The 23,646-nt window shown below is 40.8% G+C and overlaps 1 protein-coding gene across 33 annotated transcripts in view; it reads right to left on the bottom strand.

Annotated features, from left to right (window-relative positions):
* LOC701504 (immunoglobulin kappa light chain) overlaps positions 1-23,646 on the bottom strand; it is a 676,887-nt gene that overhangs the window by 257,164 nt on the left and 396,077 nt on the right. For 4 of the 33 annotated variants that reach the window (XM_028832066.2, XM_028832063.2, XM_028832068.2 and 1 more), the window contains exons 1-2: positions 17,936-18,064; positions 17,516-17,810 (exon numbers count right to left, since the gene is read on the bottom strand). The exons of 28 other annotated variants lie outside the window; for them this stretch is intronic. In XM_028832066.2, the coding sequence (XP_028687899.2) occupies positions 17,516-17,810; positions 17,936-17,990 (350 nt within the window). In that variant the 5' untranslated portion in view covers positions 17,991-18,064. Of the gene's footprint in view, positions 1-17,512; positions 17,811-17,935; positions 18,065-23,646 lie in introns of those variants that run through there. One more of the 33 variants, XM_077959038.1, reaches the window with a different exon arrangement.

Genomic DNA, 23,646 nt, shown 5'->3' with positions numbered 1-23,646 from the left:
AAATGTCCCATCCTGGCTCAGTAGCAGGGGAAGTGGATCCAACGATATCAGCATCAGTGGCCTACAGCCTAGGGCTGTACAAAAGTTTATTGATGCCTGACTAGTGGAGTCAAATCACAGTGCTATAGCCTGTGTACAAACCTTCCTGCTGCTTTGTAAGCAGCCTGAATTGTAAGGGAACTTGCTTATATTGGGAGAAAGGAAGAAAGATCCATCTGTCCTCTAAATATTTGCTGAAAATGAATGGACAAAAAGAAGATTAATAAGAGAAAAGGCAAACAAAATTCACTTAAAGTGCAATCGGATACCATTCCAGGGTGATTACCCAGATTACTTAGTGGGATCCAGTTCATATTTCCTTTCTAGGGAAGAGGGAAATCAGAAGTGTAGGCAACCTGGAGAGAATAGATGAGCATAGAATTGCATTCTCAAAAGAATATGTAATAGCCTTTCTGGATAAAGCATCAACTTCCAGTCTCTTTTATTTTGATTCCTGTTTTGTGTTCATCTTTCCAGATATAAAAATTCCCAGGATGAGTTTTCTTGACAATTGGTTTCCTTCTGGAGAATCTGCTTTTAGGCAGATAAGGGATATTTAGGAAAAGCCTATTTGTGCATTTGCTGCTTTCTAAATGCCTTTGGCTTTACATAATCATCATACCAATGCAGCATAGTTTGAGATGTTATTTCCTGGATTCCTTTACTTGCAATCACTGCCAAGATCCTGTTTCAGAGAGATGCAGCTATAGACTGAAAGAGCAGCTGACCCCTGAACAACGTAGAGGTTGGGGCACTGATCACTGCTGCAGATGAAAACCTGTGTAGAAATTTTTCATGCTTAACTTAAGTACTAATAACTTATTTTGGACTGGAAGCCTTAGTGATAAAATAACTAGTTGATATATTATAATCTGTATTCTTCTAATAAAATGTGCTAAAGGAAAAAATGTTATTAAGAAGATCATAAAAATGAGAAAATATATTTACTACTTATTAAATGCTTGCTTACAGGTGACACACACAGAAGAAAATATACGTGGATCTGCAAATTTCAACCCAGGTTATTCAAGGGTTAACTGTTCCATGATGAATGTAGCAGTCCCTATCTGTAATCTAATGCTTTCCTTTTGTTGTACCTCTGCTGACTTCCACTGGCCATATATATGTGTTATGTTCTATATGATCTTGGGCAGAGAACTCTGCCTGCATGTATTGCTGGCCAGATGGCCTGGAATGTGTATCTTTTAGGAAAGTTTTATGGTTTCACTGTGCCCTCCAGAAGCCATCTGTTGTCAAGTTAATTCTCAGTGTAATGGTATTGCCAGGTGGGGCCTATTGGGATGTGTTTAGGTCATGAGAGTGGAGCCCTCTAGTGGAATACATTATTGACACAAGAAACAGGGATTACAGGGCTGGGATCTCTCTCTCTTCTGCTCCTCTGTCATGTTAAGACATGGCCTTCCTTCCTTTGAAAGACTCAATGATCCAGGCATCATCTTGAAAGCAGAGAAAGCAGACCTTAATCTGCCCATGCCTTGATGTTTGGGTTTAACCCAACGGGCACACAATTCAACTTTCTCCACATCGTGTTTTCCAACTTGGAACATCATGTGAAGGGAACTCATGACTGTGTCTGCCTGAAACCAAAATGTAGACATATTATTTCATATCATATTTTTTCACCTTGGGGTAAATATGTGTGGTATAAAAAATTGAATGAAAACTGATATAACGTTTTGTGACCAAATATGATGAAAATCATTAATTTAAATGTCATTTACTGTGACGTCAGTCTGCATCGCTAATGACTAGATTGTATCCCCAAAGTTATTTTTGAATGCATAAATAAGTGCACAGCAAACAAAGTCAAGCAAATGAACTTAGTTTGCGTTAGAATCAACAAACATTAACAGTAGGATACTGGTCTCAAAATTAAGTATGGTGAAATTAAAAAAAAAATGTTCAAACTGCAGTTTGGATTTTGGATAAGAATGAAAGAGGAGACAAACAGTGTTTCTGATGTGCAGAACAGAAATTCACTCTAAGGACCATGGGTGATCCTCCTGTACTTCCTATGTCAAGCAAGATAGGAAACAAAATGCCCTTTTAGTTTTATCACTTTCTTTGAGCTCCCAAAGCTACATTCTCTTGCTTGGGAGTGCCTTGGTACACTCAACCTTTGGTGAAGAATTTCTCATTGAAGAACTGAGGATTCTTGATTTCAAATCAAGAATGGGCATATTAGCATAACATAACTATACGTATATCAAAATCACCACTAATCTAGTTAAACAAGCAGGAAGAATATGCATTGCTTTTTATAAATTCACATTTAAAAAGCACACTAAATTTCATAAGAGGCAGTGTTCCTAATGAAAAAAAAATCACTGATTGAAATAGTTGTCTCACTTTTAGCTTTGTCCACATATTCTCACCTGGAACACAGAGGAGCAGAAACATCAGGAGTTGTTATGGGGACATCTTGCTGCTTTTGACTTGTAACTTTTGCTTAAGCCACATCTCAGAGAAAAAACCTCTTACAGATTCTGAGAGGCAGGACCACTTTAGATGTGAGAGGAGGGATACATACAAATTATGACGATGTCCTATTGCTTTAAATACACAGACATCACTGTTGCCAGGAGATCGCCCTCCCACCCCTTCCGTGAGTCTGAGATGCGCCCTCTGCTGGCACCTGCCGATGAGCCCGGTTGAGGTTCCGGCAGGGCTTGACCAGACCCAGGGCCTAGTCACAGAGTGAAGACAGAGTCCATCGCAGTCTGGGGGAGGCTCTGCAGTCATCTGGGGTGAACAGCAGCTCACATCCTCAGTCTCGGCCCAGGGCTACATTAACAACCCTCCTGCTCTCTGTCACAATGTAGGCCGAAGAAACATTGATCCTGAGGACCTTTCACAAAGCATCACCCCATACAGCACTATGTGATGAGATCATGCAATAAGCAGAAAATCATATGGATTCTCAATATACAGTGAAGACGCCTGAGGAACAGAAGATAAGATTCATCGCTACAAATTCAAGGGCCCGTCTCATTGGGGAAGATATCAGGGATTTAGAGAAGGGGAGTGAGTCATGCTGGTCATTCCTTTCAAAGTAAGGGAAAATAATTTTGTCTTGCACCTCCAACCAATGAGAACAAACCACAGTGTTGGCAAGCCCACCCGGTAGTTCCATCACAACACATTCCACGCTTGGGTCTACTACACCATCTTGTTTATCAGCCTATTTGCAAGGCTGTCTGTTTGGAGTGGACTCAGAGAATGAGAAGTTCTGTCGCAAGTTCGGGTTCTGATACAGGTGGCTCTGTTGCTTGGGCTGTGTGATCCAGCACATTCCTTGTGCTCACAGAATTTCACTCCTGTGTCTTTCTTCTCTTCAGTCACCCAAATTCACCCAGGGGATATTTGGTACAAGCCTGTTAAGAATAATATAAAAGGCTGTGTTTTCTTTTCTCTCGTCCTATCCTCAATATGCCCAGTCATCTCCCTAAGTCCACTATTGGATCCGTTGAAATGAAGACTCTGGTAGAACTTAATCTTCCAGATACACCTTTCATTTGCTTGTTAATAATGTTTTCTGAGGGTCCTGATGCTTTCCATTAACCCAAACACATACCCTCTTTGAGTTAAAAAGTTAAAACTTCTGTTTACAGTCCCAGGTCCTGGCAGGCCCTGACATAGATGCTCCATGGCTTGCCGATTGCTTGAAATTAATCAAGCAACTCAACTTCTCTGTGTCTCAGTTTCCCTATCTGTGTAACTGTGACAATAATTGTGCCTACCTTACAGTGTGGTTGACAGTTTAAATAAAATAAGATAAAATATTTACAATAGTATTCAGGACGTTATGCATGTGACAATTAATTTTGTTTTTATTGTTTAAATATTCAGCACTACAATCATCACCATTATCATAAATACACTTACTTAGTATGGACAGTATTCTTAAATATAATCTAAGAATGTTTTATCCAGAAATTAAATTCTAGGGCTTTTCCTTCACTAACCGTACACACTCTTAAAATCCCAATGATTTGTTCTTAATCTGTGCTAAAGTACTCAGACCTTCAATAGTTCCCACCCATCCCTGTCTAAGGCATTACTACTTATCATCCATTATCAAAATGTTACCCTATAAAAGGTAACCATGTCCTGTTGCTGTCCCTCTTTCTTATGTAATCTTTATCCTACCTTGTTATCTTTTGTCTAATTCTTGCCCCAGGGCTGACAATAAGGCAAAGCTACCATCATTACTTGTGGGCTTGCTCCAGTATAATTATGTCAGGCTTGCTGTCTTGGAAATGAGGACTCTGTCTTGCAAAGAAACATATTCATTGGGTCAAGATGTTATCAAATAAATGATTTTATCTACTTGTGATTCAATAATTAATTTAGACTGACTTGAACAGTTTTTTTTAATGACAAAAAGGAGAAGATGACATAAGAGGAAAATACAACACAATAGAAAACGCCAGCTATTGTAACTCTTGCTTCATGGATTTGTACACATATATTAGACGTATGCTGGGTATATGTGTGCAGTGATGATCCAAAACTGAATGGTACCTGGTTTAAGGAATGCCTGTGTTACATTGTGTCTTGTCTGCTTTTCCAATTATGAACAAAAAGCTACAGTACTATTTATATGAGTATCAAATCTTCTAGCTGCCTGAGATAGAGGGAGAGAAGATTTACTGAGATAAAAGCCTTGGAAGTAGCAGACGTTTGTCCTGTGATGTTATGGCTGTTGCTGTGGTTGCTGTTGTTAGGAAATACAGTGGGAGTGAAAGCAGGTAGATTTACAAGCTCTGCTCTGCCTCATACTCACAAGCCCCTCTACAGATGGACAGATGGTGTTGCAGGAATCTCTGATACCTCTCGGAAGTCTTTTGCTCTTTCCAGAATCTTTCCTGACAAGTATTGTTTTGTGTCACAGATTAGGTAGAGCTGGGTGTAGAAGAAAGGACTAGAGCAAGGGAAGAAGTTTTCAATCAAAGGTAGTTCTTGTAGACAAAGGGAAATGGGGTTTTTCATAGATTTATGCCACACTTCTCTCACGTTAGGGAGAGAGGCATCAAACCAGGCTCATTCCTGAAAGAATCAGAACGTTATTTTAGACAGAAAGAATGATGAGTTTCTTGTGAAAAGGATGTTTAAAATTCAAAGCTACTGATTTTTTTTGTTGTTTTTGAGATAGAGTATTGCTCTGTCACCCAGGCTGGAGCACAGTGGCATGATCTTGGCTCACCGCAACCTCCATCTCCCTGGTTCAAACCATTCTGCTGCTTCAGCCTCCCAAGTAGCTGGGATTACGGGCATGTGCTACCACACCTTGCTAATTTTTGTATTTTTAGTAGAGATGGAGTTTCGCCATGTTGACCAGGCTGATCTCAAACTCCTGACCTCAGGTGATCTGCCTGCCTCAGCCTCCCAATGTGCTGGGATTACAGGCTTGAGCCACTGTGCCCGGACCTACTAATGTATTAATATTATTCATCTTCTTGAATACACCAAGTGGTAAAGTGCAAATCCACACTTTAAACTTGAGATTTCTACTCCTATGTGAACTAGTGAGGAACAAAAAATTTCTATTGGTTGGGAGATGATGCTTGACAGTGGTCAGTTTGTGAAGTGGAGGCTTGTGTCACAGTATTTTTACGGTGTTACATATGAAAATGGTGAATGGCCTCATACCCAGAAGAATCAGCGTTTCTCATGAGCCATACTACCACAAGAAAGAACTGAATTGAAGCCTGTGACTACTTGATGAATAGTGTATAAAGAAGAGGGAAAGAAAAAGGACACAAAACACAATATGGTACATGGAAAGGAGAAAGTCATTACACAGCCTATAAGAGTAAAATAATTAAAGAGAGGATGTTATGAGTAGTTTTTGACAACTAACTTGACAAAAGTGGTGCAGGGCAGATTCTTGGCCTCACTCGGGAAGGAGCGCAGCGTAAGCGGGTGGTGGAAGGAAACGGCTTTACTGAGGTGGCCCTTACAGCTCTGTGACTGCTCTCGTGGAACAGAGCTCCCCATAGGCAGTGTGCCAGGAGCAGCGGCGCAGGGGCAGTTTTACAGTCGTATTTATCCCCTGTTTTAATGACATGCTAGTTAAGGAGTGGGTTATTCAGAAGTAACTAGAAGATGGACATTAACTTTCAGGTGTTGCCATGGCAATGGTAAACTGATTTGGCCCTGGTGGGCATGTCTTATGGACAGGTGCTTCCTGTGTCTCTTCCTTGTGTCAGCTAGTCTTCAATCTGCTCCCGGGTTGAGTCCCATCCACCTCCTATCTCATTGCCCCTCAGATACTAGATACTCCTCCTTAATCTTAAGGGGACTGCAGAAGAGCAGAGTCCATTTTCTGTAAGTGCTTCCTGCTGACTTTATGGGTGCAGGCCTTCCCTAGCATTTGAGGAGTAAAAATCTTTGGTACCTGAACCAAGGGACCCGATGGCAGGATGCTTTCATTTGTGGAGACAGAAGACAGAAGGGATTGGACGACTTTTGAAAAACTTTATCATCTTTACAAGAAATTTAGAAGATATAAACTTTACTAGGAGGTTAAACAAGAAAACTATAATTGGAAGAGAGAGAAAAATTAATGCTCCTATGTCCACCCACGGAACCACGTTATTAATCTTTGTGTTTGCAAAACAGCAGCCTTAAGTTTTCTAGGTTTTATAAATGGAGGTTGTGGTGTCCACCTTTTGTGCCTGCAGGACCTCGTAAGAAACAGGTTTAATCCTGGACAGTTGTACCCAACTAGTGACTTCCTGAAGCCTAACAGTAGTTAGAGTAATTAAGAATATCTGATAAGAACCTCCTATTCTGGTTATGATTCATTCTTGAGGGATCATTTTGTTGTTGTTGTTGTTTGAGACAGAGTCTCGCTCTGTTGCCCAGGCTGGAGTGCAGTGGCACAATCTCGGCTGGGCTCGCTGCCACCTCTGCCTCCTGGTGTCAAGCTATTTTCATGCCTCAGCCTCCTCAGTGGCTGGGATTACAAGCATGTATCACCATGTCCGGCTAATTTTTTGTAATGTTAGTAAAGATATGGTTTTGCTATGTTGGCAAGGCTGGGTTTGAACTCCTGGCCTCAAGTAATCCACCCAACCCAGCCTCCCAAAGTGTTGAGATTACAGGCATGAACCATTGCACCCAGCCAGTTCTTTCTTTTAAAGTTTTTAGTAAGACTAAGTCTTCTGGTTAAACAGAGGAGCTATTATTCCCTTTTGTGGAAAAGGGAACTATTTTATTTTCATAATTTTAAAAGGCCTTTTGAATCTGGCCTACATTTCGAATAGTGGTAGAGTGACTCCCTGTTTCCCACCATGGCTTGAATGAGATGTTCTTAGGTTTCTTTATAGTTCCTTTGGCCAAGGAGTGTGGAATAAACAAATTTATAGACAATTAAATATTTTAAGTCAGACAGCATGGAGGTGGATAGGCACTCATTAGCCCTTAAGCACGTAGTTCACGAGATCAGGAGATAGAGGCCATCCTGGCTCACATGGTGAAACCCCATCTCTACTAAAAATAAAAAAATTTAGTTAGGTGTGGTGGCACGTGCCTGTAGTCCCAGCTACTCGGGAGGCTGAGGCAGGAGAATCGCTTGAACCCAGGAGGCGGAGGTTGCAGTGAGCCGAGGTCACACCACTGCACTGCAGCCTGGGTGACAGAGTGAGAATCTCAAAGAAGAACATATATATTTTTAAAGCTGTATAAAAATAAAAAAGTAAAGCCCCAAATTAGGTTATATATGTTAACAAACCAAGTACATAGACTAATACTATATTGGGGGCAAACATTGCTTCCACAGAACTCTAAGACAAAACACTTCAGTATCAAGGCTGCACCAACAGTCAGAAGTGGAGGTGAAAAAGTCACAGCAGCTGATGAAGAAGCAAAAGGAGAGAGCAATGATCCCAGACCTGTTTAAAGGAAGAACAAGCTGAAAGCAGCAAAACACAACAGTTGAATCTCTAAGACACTAATCTCAGAAGTTTTAAAAGAAACTCATTATCGTATCAAAGGCAAAATTTTCTGTTTTACTTTTTTTTGTTGTTTTGTTTTTGAGGTAGTCTTTCTCTGTCACCCAGGCTGGAGTGCGGTGGCACGATCTTGGCTCACCACAACCTCCACCTCCCAGGTTTCAGCCATTCTCCTGCCTCAGCCTCCTGAGTAGCTGGGATTACAGGTACATACCACTGCGCCTGGCTAGTTTTTGTATTTTTAGTAGAGACGGGGTTTTACCATATTGGCCAGGCTGGTCTTGTACTCCCGACCTCAAATGATCCACCTGCCTTGGCCTCCCAAAGTGCTGGGATTGCAGGCACGAGTCACTGTAGCCGGCCTCAAAAACAAAATTTTCCATAATGTATCAAATCAATAACTTAAGAAAACCCAGTTTCAATATGCAGACCACTTTCTAGAAAGTGACTGGGCCATCAATCGTTCTCTTCTCAGATTTCCACTTCCTGCATCGAAGGTATGAGATGAGGTAGTAAGATGTTATGAAAGTGGATGTAAGCATTTGTTAGTGAACAAAATATGACAAAAGCACTATTTTTATGTTTTAAATTTTTGTTTATTGTTTTATTTTTTTTAGACAGGGTGTCACTCTTTTACCCAGGCTGGAGCGTAGTTGTGCAATCTCGGCTCACTGCACCCTTCGCCTCCTGGGTTCAAGCAATTCTCGTGCCTCAGCCTCCCAAGTATCTAGGATTACAGGCAGGCATCACCATATCCGGCTCATTTTTTGTATTTTTAGTAGAGACAACACCTCACAGTGTTGGCTAGGTTGGTCTTGAACTCCTGACCTCGAATGATCCACCCACCTTGGTTTCCCAAAGTGCTGGGATTACAGGCGTGAGACACCATGCCCGGCCTTAAAGCAGTATTTTCATTAAGTAAAGTGTAGAACAAAAAGTGTAAATAAAGTGACAAAAAGAAAACTCAATGCCGTTATGGAAAATGATAACTTTAGGGCAGAAAACAAGAGAAGGCAAACCAAGATTCCCATAGGGTGAGGCTCCAATCCACAATCCTAGGAGGAATGTCAATGCTGAAAACCCGGGAGCATCCAGGGAATGGCCAACAATACCAAATGCTGAATACCCAGAGTCCCGAGTATCAGCCTAGGAGTGTCCCCACACCAAACGCCTGGAAGCCCTGGAATATCCAGGGGCTGATCAGTGCAGGAAATCCTGGAGCCTCAGTGGGGTGGCCAACAGTGAGCCTCAAAGTCCTGGTTGGGGCCATAGAACAATGTGACTCTGGCTTCTTAGAGTCAACAGAACAGGAGAATTCTTACAACCAAGTGTCCTGCCTTAAACAATTGCACAAACATAATTAGCAGTGAGCCAAAGCCAAAACTGCAAAGCGAACATATATATTGGGGCAGAAAATAAGAAAAAATGACTGATGGATAAATAAAATGGCATTCGAGGAAAAATGACTAAGGGAAGGAGCAACGAGTATGTAGTCAGGTGTGCTATGGGGGAATTCAAATGGACTATCTAGCCAAAGGCCTGATTCCCTGGATCATCTGATATGAGGCAGGGGTGCAGAGGGGACCCTTACAGGTGTGCAGGAGCCAAAATGGTGCCAAGCAGTCTCTAATGTGGGGCCTGCGTGAAGATCTCTCCAGGGTCCCCAGTTCGGGTGGGTTGAGCTCCCGCGGGGGAACTGGTGCACGGAACTGCTGGCCTGCATGACGCGGTGGCTATGTGGCCACTTGCCCATCCCCAGGGCTCCACTGCCTGTCAGGAAAGATGATGGCTCTTAAAACACCCTTTGTCCATTGTTAACAGCTCTGCAATGTAAGCAACTTAGCTGTAATCGCTGTAGCGCTGATCACCATCTCGCCCTCTCTCACTGGTCGCCGTCTTGCTACGTCTCCAATAACTGTCTTGCCCATTGCTGATCGCTATGTTCATCTTCTCACAAAATACCGTCTCTTGCTGTCTCTTGCTATCCTGCTTCTCCGGTGTTTCCACTGACTCACTGCCACATCAAACGCTGTCTCTCACCATGTCCCATTTATCCTCCCTCCTCATTAAACATCCATCTGCACGTCCAGCCCTTGCATCCCCTGATGTCTCCGTCCTGGGCCAGGGACTGGAGAGTATTGTTCCTCCAACTTCACCAATAAGCCATGGTTCTCTCACATCAAACCTTCTCATTGCACCAATTTTGCCAAGAAGGTTTGCTGTGCACTGGTCTCCAACTTACCCAAATTGGGTGAGACACACAACACCCATACACACAACCAGTTACACGAAGTGGATTCCTACTTACAGAGAGTCAACCAGAGAGAGCAGAAAGCTGCCGGGGCCGATTGTCTCGAGACCATGAATACCCAACAAGGACTGCAACTGAGGGGCCCTGGAATGCAGCCCACCCTGGGTTTTATGTCTTAGAATCACATGACACACTGGGTTAGAGTGTTGAAGAAATTCCTGTTTCTAGCAGGGACAGAAACGCAGCCAGCGCAGGCTGTTCTGGCCAATCGTGCCCTATCTCAGAATGTTACAGTTCCAGAGCGTTCTATAGTTATTCCAGAAGACTACAAGCAAGAAAGGGACGGGGACTGTGTTGTTTCATAGCAAAATGGAAACTGTACTGCAAATACCGTAGTGAAATCATAACTCAGTCATCTTTTTGTGACTGGCTTATTTCACTTAGTGTAATGTCCTCTAGTTTCATCCATGCTGTAGCATGTGTCAGAATTTCCCTTTTTAAAGCTAAATAATATGCTATTGTATGTATATACCACGTTTGGGTTACCAGTTCCCTCCGTTGTGAACATTTGAGTTGCTTCTACCTTTTGGTTATTGTGAATAATTTAGTTCTGAGTGGGTATACAAATATCTCCTCAAGTTAATGTCTTCATTTACTTGGGTGTGTGTCCAAAAGTGGAATTGCTGAATTATATATTATTTCCATTACTTCTTCAAGGAATCACCACGTGGCTTCTCACAGCAAATGGGCCATTTACTTCACCATGACAGTGTCCAGAGGAGCTCCAGTTCCCTAAATTCTCACCAAGACTGGTCATTTTCTGTTGGAAAAAAAAAAAAAATCCTAATTGGTGAGAGGTGGGTTTTGTTTTTATTTTTCTAAGGATTAATAATATTAAGCATCTTTTTCTATGCTAGTTATCTAATTATCTCTAAAGGATATTCTTTAGAGAAATGTTGATTCATGTACTTTTCTCATTTTCATCAGGTATTTTATTTTAACTGTTGACATGCAGGACTCATTTTTATATAGTGGATATTATTAACCCCTTATCAGATATATGATTTACAAATATTTTCTTCTATTCCACATGTTGCATTTTCATTGTGTTGATTATGACTTTTGATGCACATTTTAAATTTTTATGTAGTCCAGTTTATTTTCTTTTCTACTTTTGCCTGTATTACGGTGTTAAAGTTGTTAGTATCTAATGTCTGTAAATACTGACTTACTATGCTGAGAAGGTTACACTAGGCCATCTTTCTGATGGTGGAGCTAAGAGTTTTACACTCTCCCATTTTGCACAGGGACAGTGAAGCTACGTGAGAACCCAGTGGCTTTCCTGAGCTTATTTGTCTTACATTTTTGGTGACATGGATTGTTGTTCACGTTGGCTTCCTCTGGCAGGTCCTCCTGGGAAGCATTATATTTAGCAAGAAAAACAGAGGCTGTGAATGATGTCACTGTAAACTGTGTATATTCCCTGTTGCTAATGTCAAACCCATGAAGCATAAAAGGATTTACTTGAGGATACTAAATTCCTTGTAAATTGTTGAAGAGCCTAAGGAACAGTCTCCAGGCAAAGCGTCTACAGCAATTTCAAGAACGGCACTTGGAGTGCAGGCTGGGGAGGAGCTCCTGCTGCCTGAAACTCCACATTCAAGCTGTCTCCTGCAGAAAAGAGAGCAGCTCTTCTCACTACTGCCCCCAGAAGGACAGCAGCTCTGCTATCAACTACTAGACACCTGACCCCTTTCTCTACAGCCCTGCCTGTGTTGATGACATCTTCATTTCAGTCTCATGTAGATTCATCTGTTTTCATGGCTACAGGGTTTATTTCTGCCCAAGTGCATCCTGTGGCTTTCTATTATAAATACACATCTTTCTACACTTGAATTTTCAGGAATTACTAGTATCAACAGCAACATGCTACAACCTAACATAAATATCTACTTTACAGAGAACATCATGCTACCCACATAACATTGTGCTTCCCGAAATGTGGGGGAAACTCCAATCTGTTCAGCCCAACACCTTCTAGGAAAAAAGGATCTTCTTTCATGAGTCACTAATCTGTTTACTTATTATTTAATTTGTGGTCTAAATTGTACAGGTGGCTAAAAATAGCACTTTGAATTTTATAGAAAAGATTAAATTATTTAAAATACATATATGCATGGCACATTTAGTTATTGTCACCAGCTTCTTTCATATTTATTTTATTCTCTAGTTTCTGGCAATACTTTCTCTACGGTAGAGTCTGGAAAGGCTACTCCTCATGTCCTTGGAGGACATGTCCTAAGTCCCAGATGTAGTGAAGAATGCCCATCAAATGTGTTGCTACAGAATGCTTTTGGATTGAGATGAGGGAGGGGAACTGCCTGATCTCACTCAAATGTGCTCATTTTCCTGGTCTGGGTCACAGCCAGGCAGCCCAGTCCTGTGGGTACAATATGTTCACTTGCCAGGTTTCTATCAAAATGAGAGTATCTTCCTTCACTGTGGAAAACACGAGGCGGGCAGGGTCAAGGAATAGCAAAAGGAGTACTTGGAGTTGCCTGAGCTTCCACTCTGGTTTCCCCAAATGTTTTCCATCCATCTAATTCATGATAATAAACACCTTTCTCCCTAAAAAGTCATAATGGCTTTTCTCAGATCTAAATGATTCCGTGATAAAACTAAAGAGAAAAAATAAATACACTTTTCAACGTTTAAGCTGACCAGGAGGCTGTCCCTGGTGTTTACTCCTCCATATCCCACTATACATTTCATCTTCCCTTTGCCTCACTGGGGATCCAAGTGCAGGTAATTCTTCACATGACTGTGATCCTTAGAACTTCATCCTGATGACTGTTGAAATCTTCTCTGAGTTTTACCAGTGGAAATGGCAATAAATAGAAACATTCCAGAAGGTCACCTAGGGTTCATATTTTCTGTACTTCCTCTCTAAAATACATAAAATCAATTCTATTTGCTCTTGCTTTATATGGGCTAGATCTATGGCCCCCGCATACACCCTAACGCCCTGTGTTGACAACTTATCCAGTATTGTATTAAATGGTCACATGCTTATCCTATCATTTCTTCCAATGTAATGGTAAAGTTGTCATGTCAACTCATTGGATTAAGAACCATCAGCCAGGTCGGGCACAGTGGCTCACAACTGTAATCCCAGTACTTTGGGAGGCTGGTGTGCACAGATCACGAGGTCAAGAGATCCAGACCATCTTGGCCAATATGGTGAAACCCCGTCTCTACGAAAAATATAAAAATTTGTCAGGCATGGTGGCACACCCCTGTAGTCCCAGCTACTTGGGAAGGCTGAGACAGGAGAATAACTTGTACCTGGGAGGCGGAGGTTGCAGTGAGCCAAGATCACACCACTGCACTCCAGCCTGGCGACAGAGCAAGGCTCCCTCTCAAAAACAAAAAAACAAAACAAATGAAAAACCATCAGCCAGAAAACTGCAGCCCTGAGAAAACATAGAGCATTTCAAATTGTTCAGCTTGCATAACAATGATGAGTCTACAGCTCATTTTCGAGATATAAATATTCTGTTTATGGGTATAATAGCACCATTCACGGTCAGTGTTTCAGAACCTCCACCACATCTGACAGCATAGCAATTCAATAGCACAAGGGTTTATGTGCCAGCTTTGCTTCATTAATAATGGTTTTTTCTCTGTCTATAGGGATAGCTGCCCCTGTGCACATGACAAGATCATGAGTTACACTTAGCTTCACTTTTTTTTTGAGGTAAAAAAGTTGCTTGATCCAAAGCCGTAGTATGGAAGACTTTCCTGACTCTGATAAAAGCACTTGGAAAATCCCCAAGTAATATTTTATGCAGAAACATAACCGAAAAGAAAGGCAAATTCATATATAGGAAGATAACCAGTGCCCTCCTCATGTGACATGAGGTCTACTAGTATCACCTGACCCCAGCTGTTCGTCTGAGCCCTGATGTGTGGTACAATGTTAGGGGTTCAGGAGGCGTTAGGTGTTCAGAAGAGCCAGTAGCCCTGTACATCTCAGTTAGTTGAAACTCTTATTATTGAGTCCCCACAGGGACCTCCATAACATTGGTTCATAAGACTTCCTGGGAAAGCTGGAAAAGGTGACTGACTGAATTCCAAGTGTTGAATCATACTCATTATTAAAAACCTCATACTCATTAATGGCATTTCAATTAATATTCACTTGGAAAGCATTTTATGGCTCATTTTTGAAACATCTAGTCACAGCTCATCCAGAATGGCTTTGTCTGCAGTCATCCTGTTGTGTTTCTTTTAAGGCCTGATGATCTGCACTCCAGCCTGACGACAGAGCAAGACTACGTCTCAAAAACAAAAAATTATTATTATTAAAGTACTGTTCTGTATGCAATGTGTTGTTCTCTTTGCAATGTGATCATCAGATGTAACCCTTGCAGTTTACTCATTGTTATGGTTTTTACATTTCCAGGGCTTCCTTGACAATGGCACTGATGTGACTCCATCCAGCATCCATTGTTGTGAGAACTCTATTTGGCATATCATCATCGTGGGCATGAACATAATGGAGACTTCATACGCTGCAATGGTTACTATTCAACATTAGTCAAAATATACTCTAGTCCTACCCTTGGAGCTCCACGTGGTTGGAAAAATATTTTAGGTAAGGACAACCATTTGGTAGAGTTTTAAAAATAAAGGCTACAAAGAAATTTTCTCTAGCAAGAGTATGAACTATATGTGGTGCAGAATACCATATTTTTATGAAATGTAACAGATTATTTAAATGTATATGAATACTATATATATTTATAGCCAATGTTTTATCAAATATATATTTACTTCTATGTATCTTGAATAAATATATGCACATTTTTCCATAAATAAGGTAAATTTTATTTAAGGAAATACTAATTAGTTTTAATTTTGTCTTTAATTTTCCCTTAATCACTTCATAATTTGATTACTAAATGTTCACATTTGTACCACCAATTTAAGAAAAAATACATGTGTGTATATATAGGTAGAGGTATAAATACTGTATCAGTAAGATTTTATGCATTAAATATTGGTAACTAGTTAAATACTAAATTCAGTGGCTGATAACAGTAAACATTCGTTTTCATGCTCATGGATGTTCATGTTCACGATCATCTGGCTGATCAAGGAGAGGTTCAGCTGAGTGGTTCCTCTGCAGGACACAGAGATCATCTTCAGCCTATAGATATCAATTGTCTGAAGACAAAGCTGAACAGCAGTGACTACACATGACACAAGATTCTGTGACACTTCACAGGCGTGAACAACATCCCAAACCCAGCTGCACAGTTGAATTTAAGTCCAATAATTTCTAACGTAGCTTCACACATTTTAAATATATTCCTTTATTTCAGTGAGTAGAAATTGTCCAGAAAATATTTGCTCCATTTAATTATAGAGGTGTTTGATCATTCCATGGACAAATAATTATGTTTTCAATCTTTACAAGTTTGAAAATATTTGCAAATGTACATTTGCATTAATAAGAAAATAAAGATGGACGTGTTTTCAACTTGTGCCTTTAAATATAATTTTTAAAAATGGCCTCATTGGGGGAAAAATCTTTTAACTTATGTAAATATGTCTTCTTAGCTCCCTTTTGTCCTATAGAGTTGCCCAGTAAGAGATCCTCCCATGAGATTTGGAAGGCAGAAAAGGATGACTCCATATTCTCCACTGGTACCTAAGAGAGACACAGGGACAGAGGTTAGGACTGCAGAAACACCTGGAAAGATGCTGTAGGAAGCTGAAAGCATCAGCACCCCAACCCGTAAGCTTCCAGACAGGACTGAGGATCACATGGTTAGATAGCCCATATTTCAGGGGCAGATGCATTCTGTTTTCTGAGGAAGCACCAGAGAATCCTGCTTCTAATATCAGCTTTCATGACTACTATATCCTTGGTTTTGAAAGATTGTAGTGTGAAAGTTAATCATAGGAATTAAGTCATTCTTGTCATACCCAACACAGCCAAGACACCGGGGGGGAAAGGCATTCAGTGTGCAAAGTATTGTGTCTAGAATGCAATTGAAATAGGCTCTATTATCCCATGGAACTAATGTTTATGGTTTTTTTGAATAAACATAGAAATTGACTCCCCCAGTCTTAAAACTCAAGATAGTTACAAGTTACATTTGTCTTATCTGAGTTCTTTTCTCAGGAAACCAACCATCAGGCCTCCAGATACTATCAAGGAGCTGAACCTTATATATCACTGAATCAGGACAGTGAGACGTCAGATCCTTCACCCATTACGATTGACTAACTGACCTCCTGCTTCCTTTTGACCAGATTATCTTCATTACCCCTCCCTAATTCCTGCTTTCCCACATTTCTTCCCTGCTATCTAAACCCTTAATTTTAGTTGGTCAGGGAGATACATTTGTGAATGGTGTCCCATCTCCTCGGTTGAAGCACCTGATTAAAGCCTGTTCCTTGGCAATATTTGCTGTCTTAGTGATTTTTTTCTGTGTGGTGAGCAGCAGGATCTACACCGAATCTTTGGCATTACAATAACAGAATTCTCTTCAAGCTTCACTGCTTTGGCTTCTTATTCCTTGAAATCACATTTACCCACAACTTCTGAGATAACTTGATATAATTCTAGGATTCACTTTGTCCACCACTCCTTACCAGTCTGAGTTTGCCAGCTCCCAACCCTTCCTAGTGCCAATGAACTTTCTCAAAGAGCCATAGGTAATATTTTCCCTTTTTCATAAAACTCTAACCTCTCTTTGTTCTTCCAACATATTGAAGACCACTGAGTTTTCCTGTATGCCCCATTTGGCAAATATTCTTTTGCAAATAAGACATTAAACTTAGAGATTCATCTCTACATTTTGTTTAGACTTCAGTACTTTAGACTCTAATTCTCCATATTAAGACAATTCCTGCTTAGAACATCTATTTTGTCTTCTTCTCTGTTATATGAATTACAACTAAAGCTATAAACTAGAATCCTCAGGTGTAAGCATCTCTGTCTTTATTAAAATAGGAGAGTCTTTGTTATGTCTGTGCAGTTGGGGCTGAGAAAGAGAAAAGTATTATGGTGCAGACGTGACTTCATGTCCCCCTCTACCAACACCATCAGAGTGTGGCTGCATCTGAGGAACACTCTCAGCCCATGGAGGCATCAGGAGGAGCAGCTGGGGCAGCCCAGCCTCACACATCTGCTTCCCTGGGGGTTTATGTTCGGGTGTGTAACACTGTGGGAGGGAGATCATCATACTGTTGACAGTAATAAGTTGCAAAATCTTCAGGCTGCAGGCTGCTGATGGTGAGAGTGTAATCCGTCCCAGATCCACTGCCGCTGAACCTTGATGGGACCCCACTTTGTAAACTGGATGCCTTATAGATCAGGGGCTTAGGGGCTTTCCCTGGTTTCTGCTGATACCAGGCTAACCAACTGCTAATACCCTGACTGGCATGGCAAGTGATGGTGACTTTGTCTCCTACAGATGCAGACAGGGAGGATGGAGACTGGGTCATCTGGATGTCACATCTGGCACCTGAGATTGGAAACAGAAAAACAAATATTCATACTACTGATCATATTATAGGAAGACTTCCTTGAATAGCCAGGCAGTACTGAGCACACTGGGCTGAGTAAACTGCTAGTGTTCTCCTTCCTTACCTGGGAGCCAGAGCAGCAGGAGCCCCAGGAACTGAGCGGGGACCCTCATGTCCATGCTGTGTCCTGACTGGGTCTGACTCCTGCACGAAGTGTGTCCAGCCTATTAATAAATCTTCAGGGCAGGAGGATGTGCTCTGGGAATATGCAAATGAGAAGAAGACGGGGCGGGCTGGGCACAGCTGCAGGGCTGGCTCATCTCAGTAGCTAAGCACTGGCTCAGTGTCCCCAGGTGTCCCAAGTAAGACCAGGGTAGCATAAATTTGTCAGCAGAGAATGTGTTTCTACTGGGGACTATTTTGTCATGAGAAACATTTTTTAGTTTTTTTTCTGACAATTTGAAATATTCCTCAGGAGTCAATGGAGTAATGTATTTCATTGGTGTATGGGGATTATTTAGGAGAATATTCTTGTTTGCAGGAAACACATAGTAAAATGCTAGACAGGATTCTCAGGTCTTCAAAAGTCTCATATAATTCGAGTTAGGGAAAGGGGTACGTTGTCCTATACTTTTAACATTTCTGTGAGTGTAACATTGTTCCTTTCTAAGAAAATTAAAAATAAAAGTTATTGACACGATGCCGTATATATTAGTAAGTATTAGGTAATGGTGTTATGGTATTGTTTTTACCAGTATTAGCTGAAGTAATTTACTACAGATACAAAGATGATACCGTGTTTCCTCAATGCGTGCAGCACTCACAGATCCGCCATTATCAAGAGCTGCAGGTCTCTGTAATACCCAGAGACCAAATGGGCTGCACCTTATTCTTGTTTTGGGCAACTTCATAGTCTACTTTGTTTTATGCCACTGAGTATTATTTCCCAAAGTTCATCCCTCTTAGTGAGGGTGACCACTGCATGGAGCATGTCCCTGCCATGCACCATCAATGACACTTTCTTCTATTACTTTTTATCAGTGAGTTAGGACATCATCCCAGCCGAGATACCAGCCTCCCTGTTAACATCTTTAGGAAAAACCCTCAATCTCTTATTAAGCAATTGCCTATGCTATGTACATGGAAAAATCAATTGGATCCAAATGAAACTGGACACAGATTTGCGCTTATTATATCTCACATTTCTAATGTGCCCTAAAATGTGCCATCCTGGCTCAGTAGCAGGGGAAGTGGATCCAACGATATCAGCATCAGTGGCCTACAGCCTAGGGCTGTACAAAAGTTTACTGATGCCTGACAAGGGGAGTCAAATCACAGTGCTGTAGGCTGTGTACAAACCTTCCTGCTGCTTTGTAAGCAGCCTGAATTTTAAGGGAACTTGCTTATATTGGGAGAAAGGAAGAAAGTTCCATTTGTCCTCTAAATATTTCCTGAAAATGAACAGACAAAAGGAAGATTAATAAGAGAAAAGGCAAACGAAATTCACTTAAAGTGCAGTGCGATATCATTGCAGGGTGATTACCCAGATTACTCAGTGAGATCCAGTTCATATTTCCTTTGTAGGGAAGAGGGAAATCGGAAGTGTAGGCAACCTGCAGAGAATAGATGAGCATAGAATTGCATCCTCAAAAGAACATGTAATAGCCTTTCTGGATAAAGCATCAACTTCCAGTCTCTTTTATTTTGATTCCTGTTTTGTGTTCATCTTTCCAGATATAAAAATTCCCAGGATGAGTTTTATTGACAATTGGTTTCCTTCTGGAGAATCTGCTTTTAAGCAGATAAGGGATATTTAGGAAAAGCCTTTTTGTGCATTTGCTGCTTTCTAAATGCCTTTGGCTTTACAGAATCATCATACCAATGCAGCATAGTTTGAGATGTTATTTCCTGGATTCCTTTACTTGCAACCACTGCCAAGATCCTGTTCCAGAGAGATGCAGCTATAGACTGAAAGAGCAGCTGACCCCTGAACAACGTAGAGGTTGGGGCACTGATCACTGCTGCAGATGAAAACCTGTGTAGAAATTTTTCATGCTTAACTTAAGTACTAATAACTTACTTTGGACTGGAAGCCTTAGTGAGAAAATAACTAGTTGATATATTATAATCTCTATTCTTCTAATAAAATGTGCTAAAGGAAAAAATGTTATTAAGATCATAAAAATGAGAAAATATATTTACTACTTATTAAATGCTTGCTTACAGGTGACACACACTGAAGAAAATATACGTGGATTTGAAAATTTCAAACCCATGTTATTCAAGGGTTAACTGTTCCATGATGAATGTAGCAGTCCCCATCTGTAATCTAATGCTTTCCTTTTGTTGTACCTCTGCTGACTTCCACTGGCAATATATATGTGTTATGTTCTATATGATCTTGGGCAGAGAACTCTGCCTGCATGCATTGCTGGCCAGATGGCCTGGAATGTGTATCTTTTAGGAAAGTTTTATGGTTTCACTGTGTCCTCCAGAAGCCATCTATTGTAAAGTTAATTCTCAGTGTAATGGTATTGCCAGATGGGGCCTATTGGGATGTGTTTAGGTCATGAGAGTGGAGCCCTCTAGTGGAATACATTATTGACACAAGAAACAGGGATTACAGGGCTGGGATCTCTCTCTCTTCTGCTCCTCTGTCATGTTAAGACATGGCCTTCCTTCCTTTCAAAGACTCAACGATCCAGGCATCATTTTGAAAGCAGAGAAAGCAGACCTTAATCTGCCCATGCCTTGATGTTCGGGTTTAACCCAACGGGCACACAATTCAACTTTCTCCACATCGTGTTTTCCAACTTGGAACATCATGTGAAGGGAACTCATGACTGTGTCTGCCGGAAACCAAAATGTAGACATATTATTTCATATCATATTTTTTCACCTTGGGGTAAAATATGTGTGGTATAAAAAAAATTGAATGAAAACTGATATAACGTTTTGTGACCAAATATGATGAAAATCATTAATTTAAATGTCATTTACTGTGACGTCAGTCTGCATCTCTAATGACTAGATTGTATCCCCAAAGTTATTTTTGAATGCATAAATAAGTGCACAGCAAACAAAGTCAAGCAAATGAACTTAGTTTGCGTTAGAATCAACAAATATTAACAGTAGGATACTGGTCTCAAAATTAAGTATGGTGAAATTAAAAAAAAAATGTTCAAACTGCAGTTTGGATTTTGGATGAGAATGAAAGAGGAGACAAACAGTGTTTCTGACGTGCAGAACAGAAATTCACTCTAAGGATCATGGGTGATCCTCCTGTACTTCCCATGTCAAGCAAGATAGGAAACAAAATGCCCTTTTAGTTTTATCACTTTCTTTGAGCTCCCAAAGCTACATTCTCTTGCTTGGGAGTGCCTTGGTACACTCAACCTTTGGTGAAGAATTTCTCATTGAAGAACTGAGGATTCTTGATTTCAAATCAAGAATGGGCATATTAGCATAACATAACTATATGTATATCAAAATCACCACTAATCTAGTTAAACAAGCAGGAAGAATATGCATTGCTTTTTATAAATTCACATTTAAAAAGCACACTAAATTTCATAAGAGGCAGTGTTCCTAATGAAAAAAAAAATCACTGATTGAAATAGTTGTCTCACTTTTAGCTTTGTCCACATATTCTCACCTGGAACACAGAGGAGCAGAAACCCCAGGAGTTGTTATGGGGACATCTTGCTGCTTTTGACTTGTAAGTTTTGCTTAAGCCACATCTCAGAGAAAAAACCTCTTACAGATACTGAGAGGCAGGACCACTTTAGATGTGAGAGGAGGGATACATACAAATTATGACGATGTCCTATTGGTTTAAATACACAGACATCACTGTTGCCAGGAGATCGCCCTCCCACCCCTTCCGTGAGTCTGAGATGCGCCCTCTGCTGGCACCTGCCGATGAGCCCGGTTGAGGTTCCGGCAGGGCTTGACCAGACCCAGGGCCTAGTCACAGAGTGAAGACAGAGTCCATCGCAGTCTGGGGGAGGCTCTGCAGTCATCTGGGGTGAACAGCAGCTCACATCCTCAGTCTCGGCCCAGGGCTACATTAACAACCCTCCTGCTCTCTGTCACAATGTAGGCCGAAGAAACATTGATCCTGAGGACCTTTCACAAAGCATCACCCCATACAGCACTATGTTGATGACATCATGCAATAAGCAGAAAATCATATGGATTCTCAATATACATTGAAGACACCTGAGGAACAGGAGCTAAGATTCATCGCTACAAATTCAAGGGCCTGTCTCATTGGGGAAGATATCAGGGATTTAGAGAAGGGGAGTGAGTCATGCTGGTCATTCCTTTCAAAGTAAGGGAAAATAATTTTGTCTTGCACCTCCAACCAATGAGAACAAACCACAGTGTTGGCAAGCCCACCCGGTAGTTCCATCACAACACATTCCACGCTTGGGTCTACTACACCATCTTGTTTATCAGCCTATTTGCAAGGCTGTCTGTTTCGAGTGGACTCAGAGAATGAGAAGTTCTGTCGCAAGTTCGGGTTCTGATACAGGTGGCTCTGTTGCTTGGGCTGTGTGATCCAGCACATTCCTTGTGCTCACAGAATTTCACTCCTGTGTCTTTCTTCTCTTCAGTCACCCAAATTCACCCAGGGGATATTTGGTACAAGCCTGTTAAGAATAATATAAAAGGCTGTGTTTTCATTTCTCTCGTCCTATCCTCAATATGCCCAGTCATCTCCCTAAGTCCACTATTGGATCCGTTGAAATGAAGACTCTGGTAGAACTTAATCTTCCAGATACACCTTTCATTTGCTTGTTAATAATGTTTTCTGAGGGTCCTGATGCTTTCCATTAACCCAAACACATACCCTCTTTGAGTTAAAAAGTTAAAACTTCTGTTTACAGTCCCATGTCCTGGCAGGCCCTGACATAGATGCTCCATGGCTTGCCGATTGCTTGAAATTAATCAAGCAACTCAACTTCTCTGTGTCTCAGTTTCCCTATCTGTGTAACTGTGACAATAATTGAGCCTACCTTACAGTGTGGTTGACAGTTTAAATAAAATAAGCTAAAATATTTACAATAGTATTCAGGATGTTATGCATGTGACAATTTATTTTGTTTTTATTGTTTAAATATTCAGCACTACAATCATCACCATTATCATAAATACACGTACTTAGTATGGACAGTATTCTTAAATATAATCTAAGAATGTTTTATCCAGAAATTAAATTCTAGGGCTTTTCCTTCACTAACTGTACACACTCTTAAAATCCTAATGATTTGTTCTTAATCTGTGCTAAAGTACTCAGACCTTCAATAGTTCCCACCCATCCCTGTCTAAGGCATTACTACTCATCATCCATTATCAAAATGTTACCCTATAAAAGGTAACCATGTCCTGTTGCTGTCCTTCTTTCTTATGTAATCTTTATCCTACCTTGTTATCTTTTGTCTAATTCTTGCCCCAGGGCTGACAATAAGGCAAAGCTACCATCATTACTTGTGGGCTTGCTCCAGTATAATTATGTCAGGCTTGCTGTCTTGGAAATGAGGACTCCGTCTTGCAAAGAAACATATTCATTGGGTCAAGATGTTATCAAATAAATGATTTTATCTACTTGTGATTCAATAATGAATTTAGACTGACTTGAACAGATTTTTTTTAATGACAAAAAGGAGAAGATGACATAAGAGGAAAATACAACACAATAGAAAACGCCAGCTATTGTAACTCTTGCTTCATGGATTTGTACACATATATTAGACGTATGCTGGGTATATGTGTGCAGTGATGATCCAAAACTGAATGGTACCTGGTTTAAGGAATGCCTGTGTTACATTG

The sequence above is a fragment of the Macaca mulatta genome, chromosome 13 (assembly GCF_049350105.2).
Source record: "Macaca mulatta isolate MMU2019108-1 chromosome 13, T2T-MMU8v2.0, whole genome shotgun sequence".
Lineage (NCBI taxonomy): Eukaryota > Metazoa > Chordata > Mammalia > Primates > Cercopithecidae > Macaca > Macaca mulatta.
Note: the sequence above shows the minus strand (reverse complement) of the source record. Positions and strands in the feature narration are given on the sequence as shown.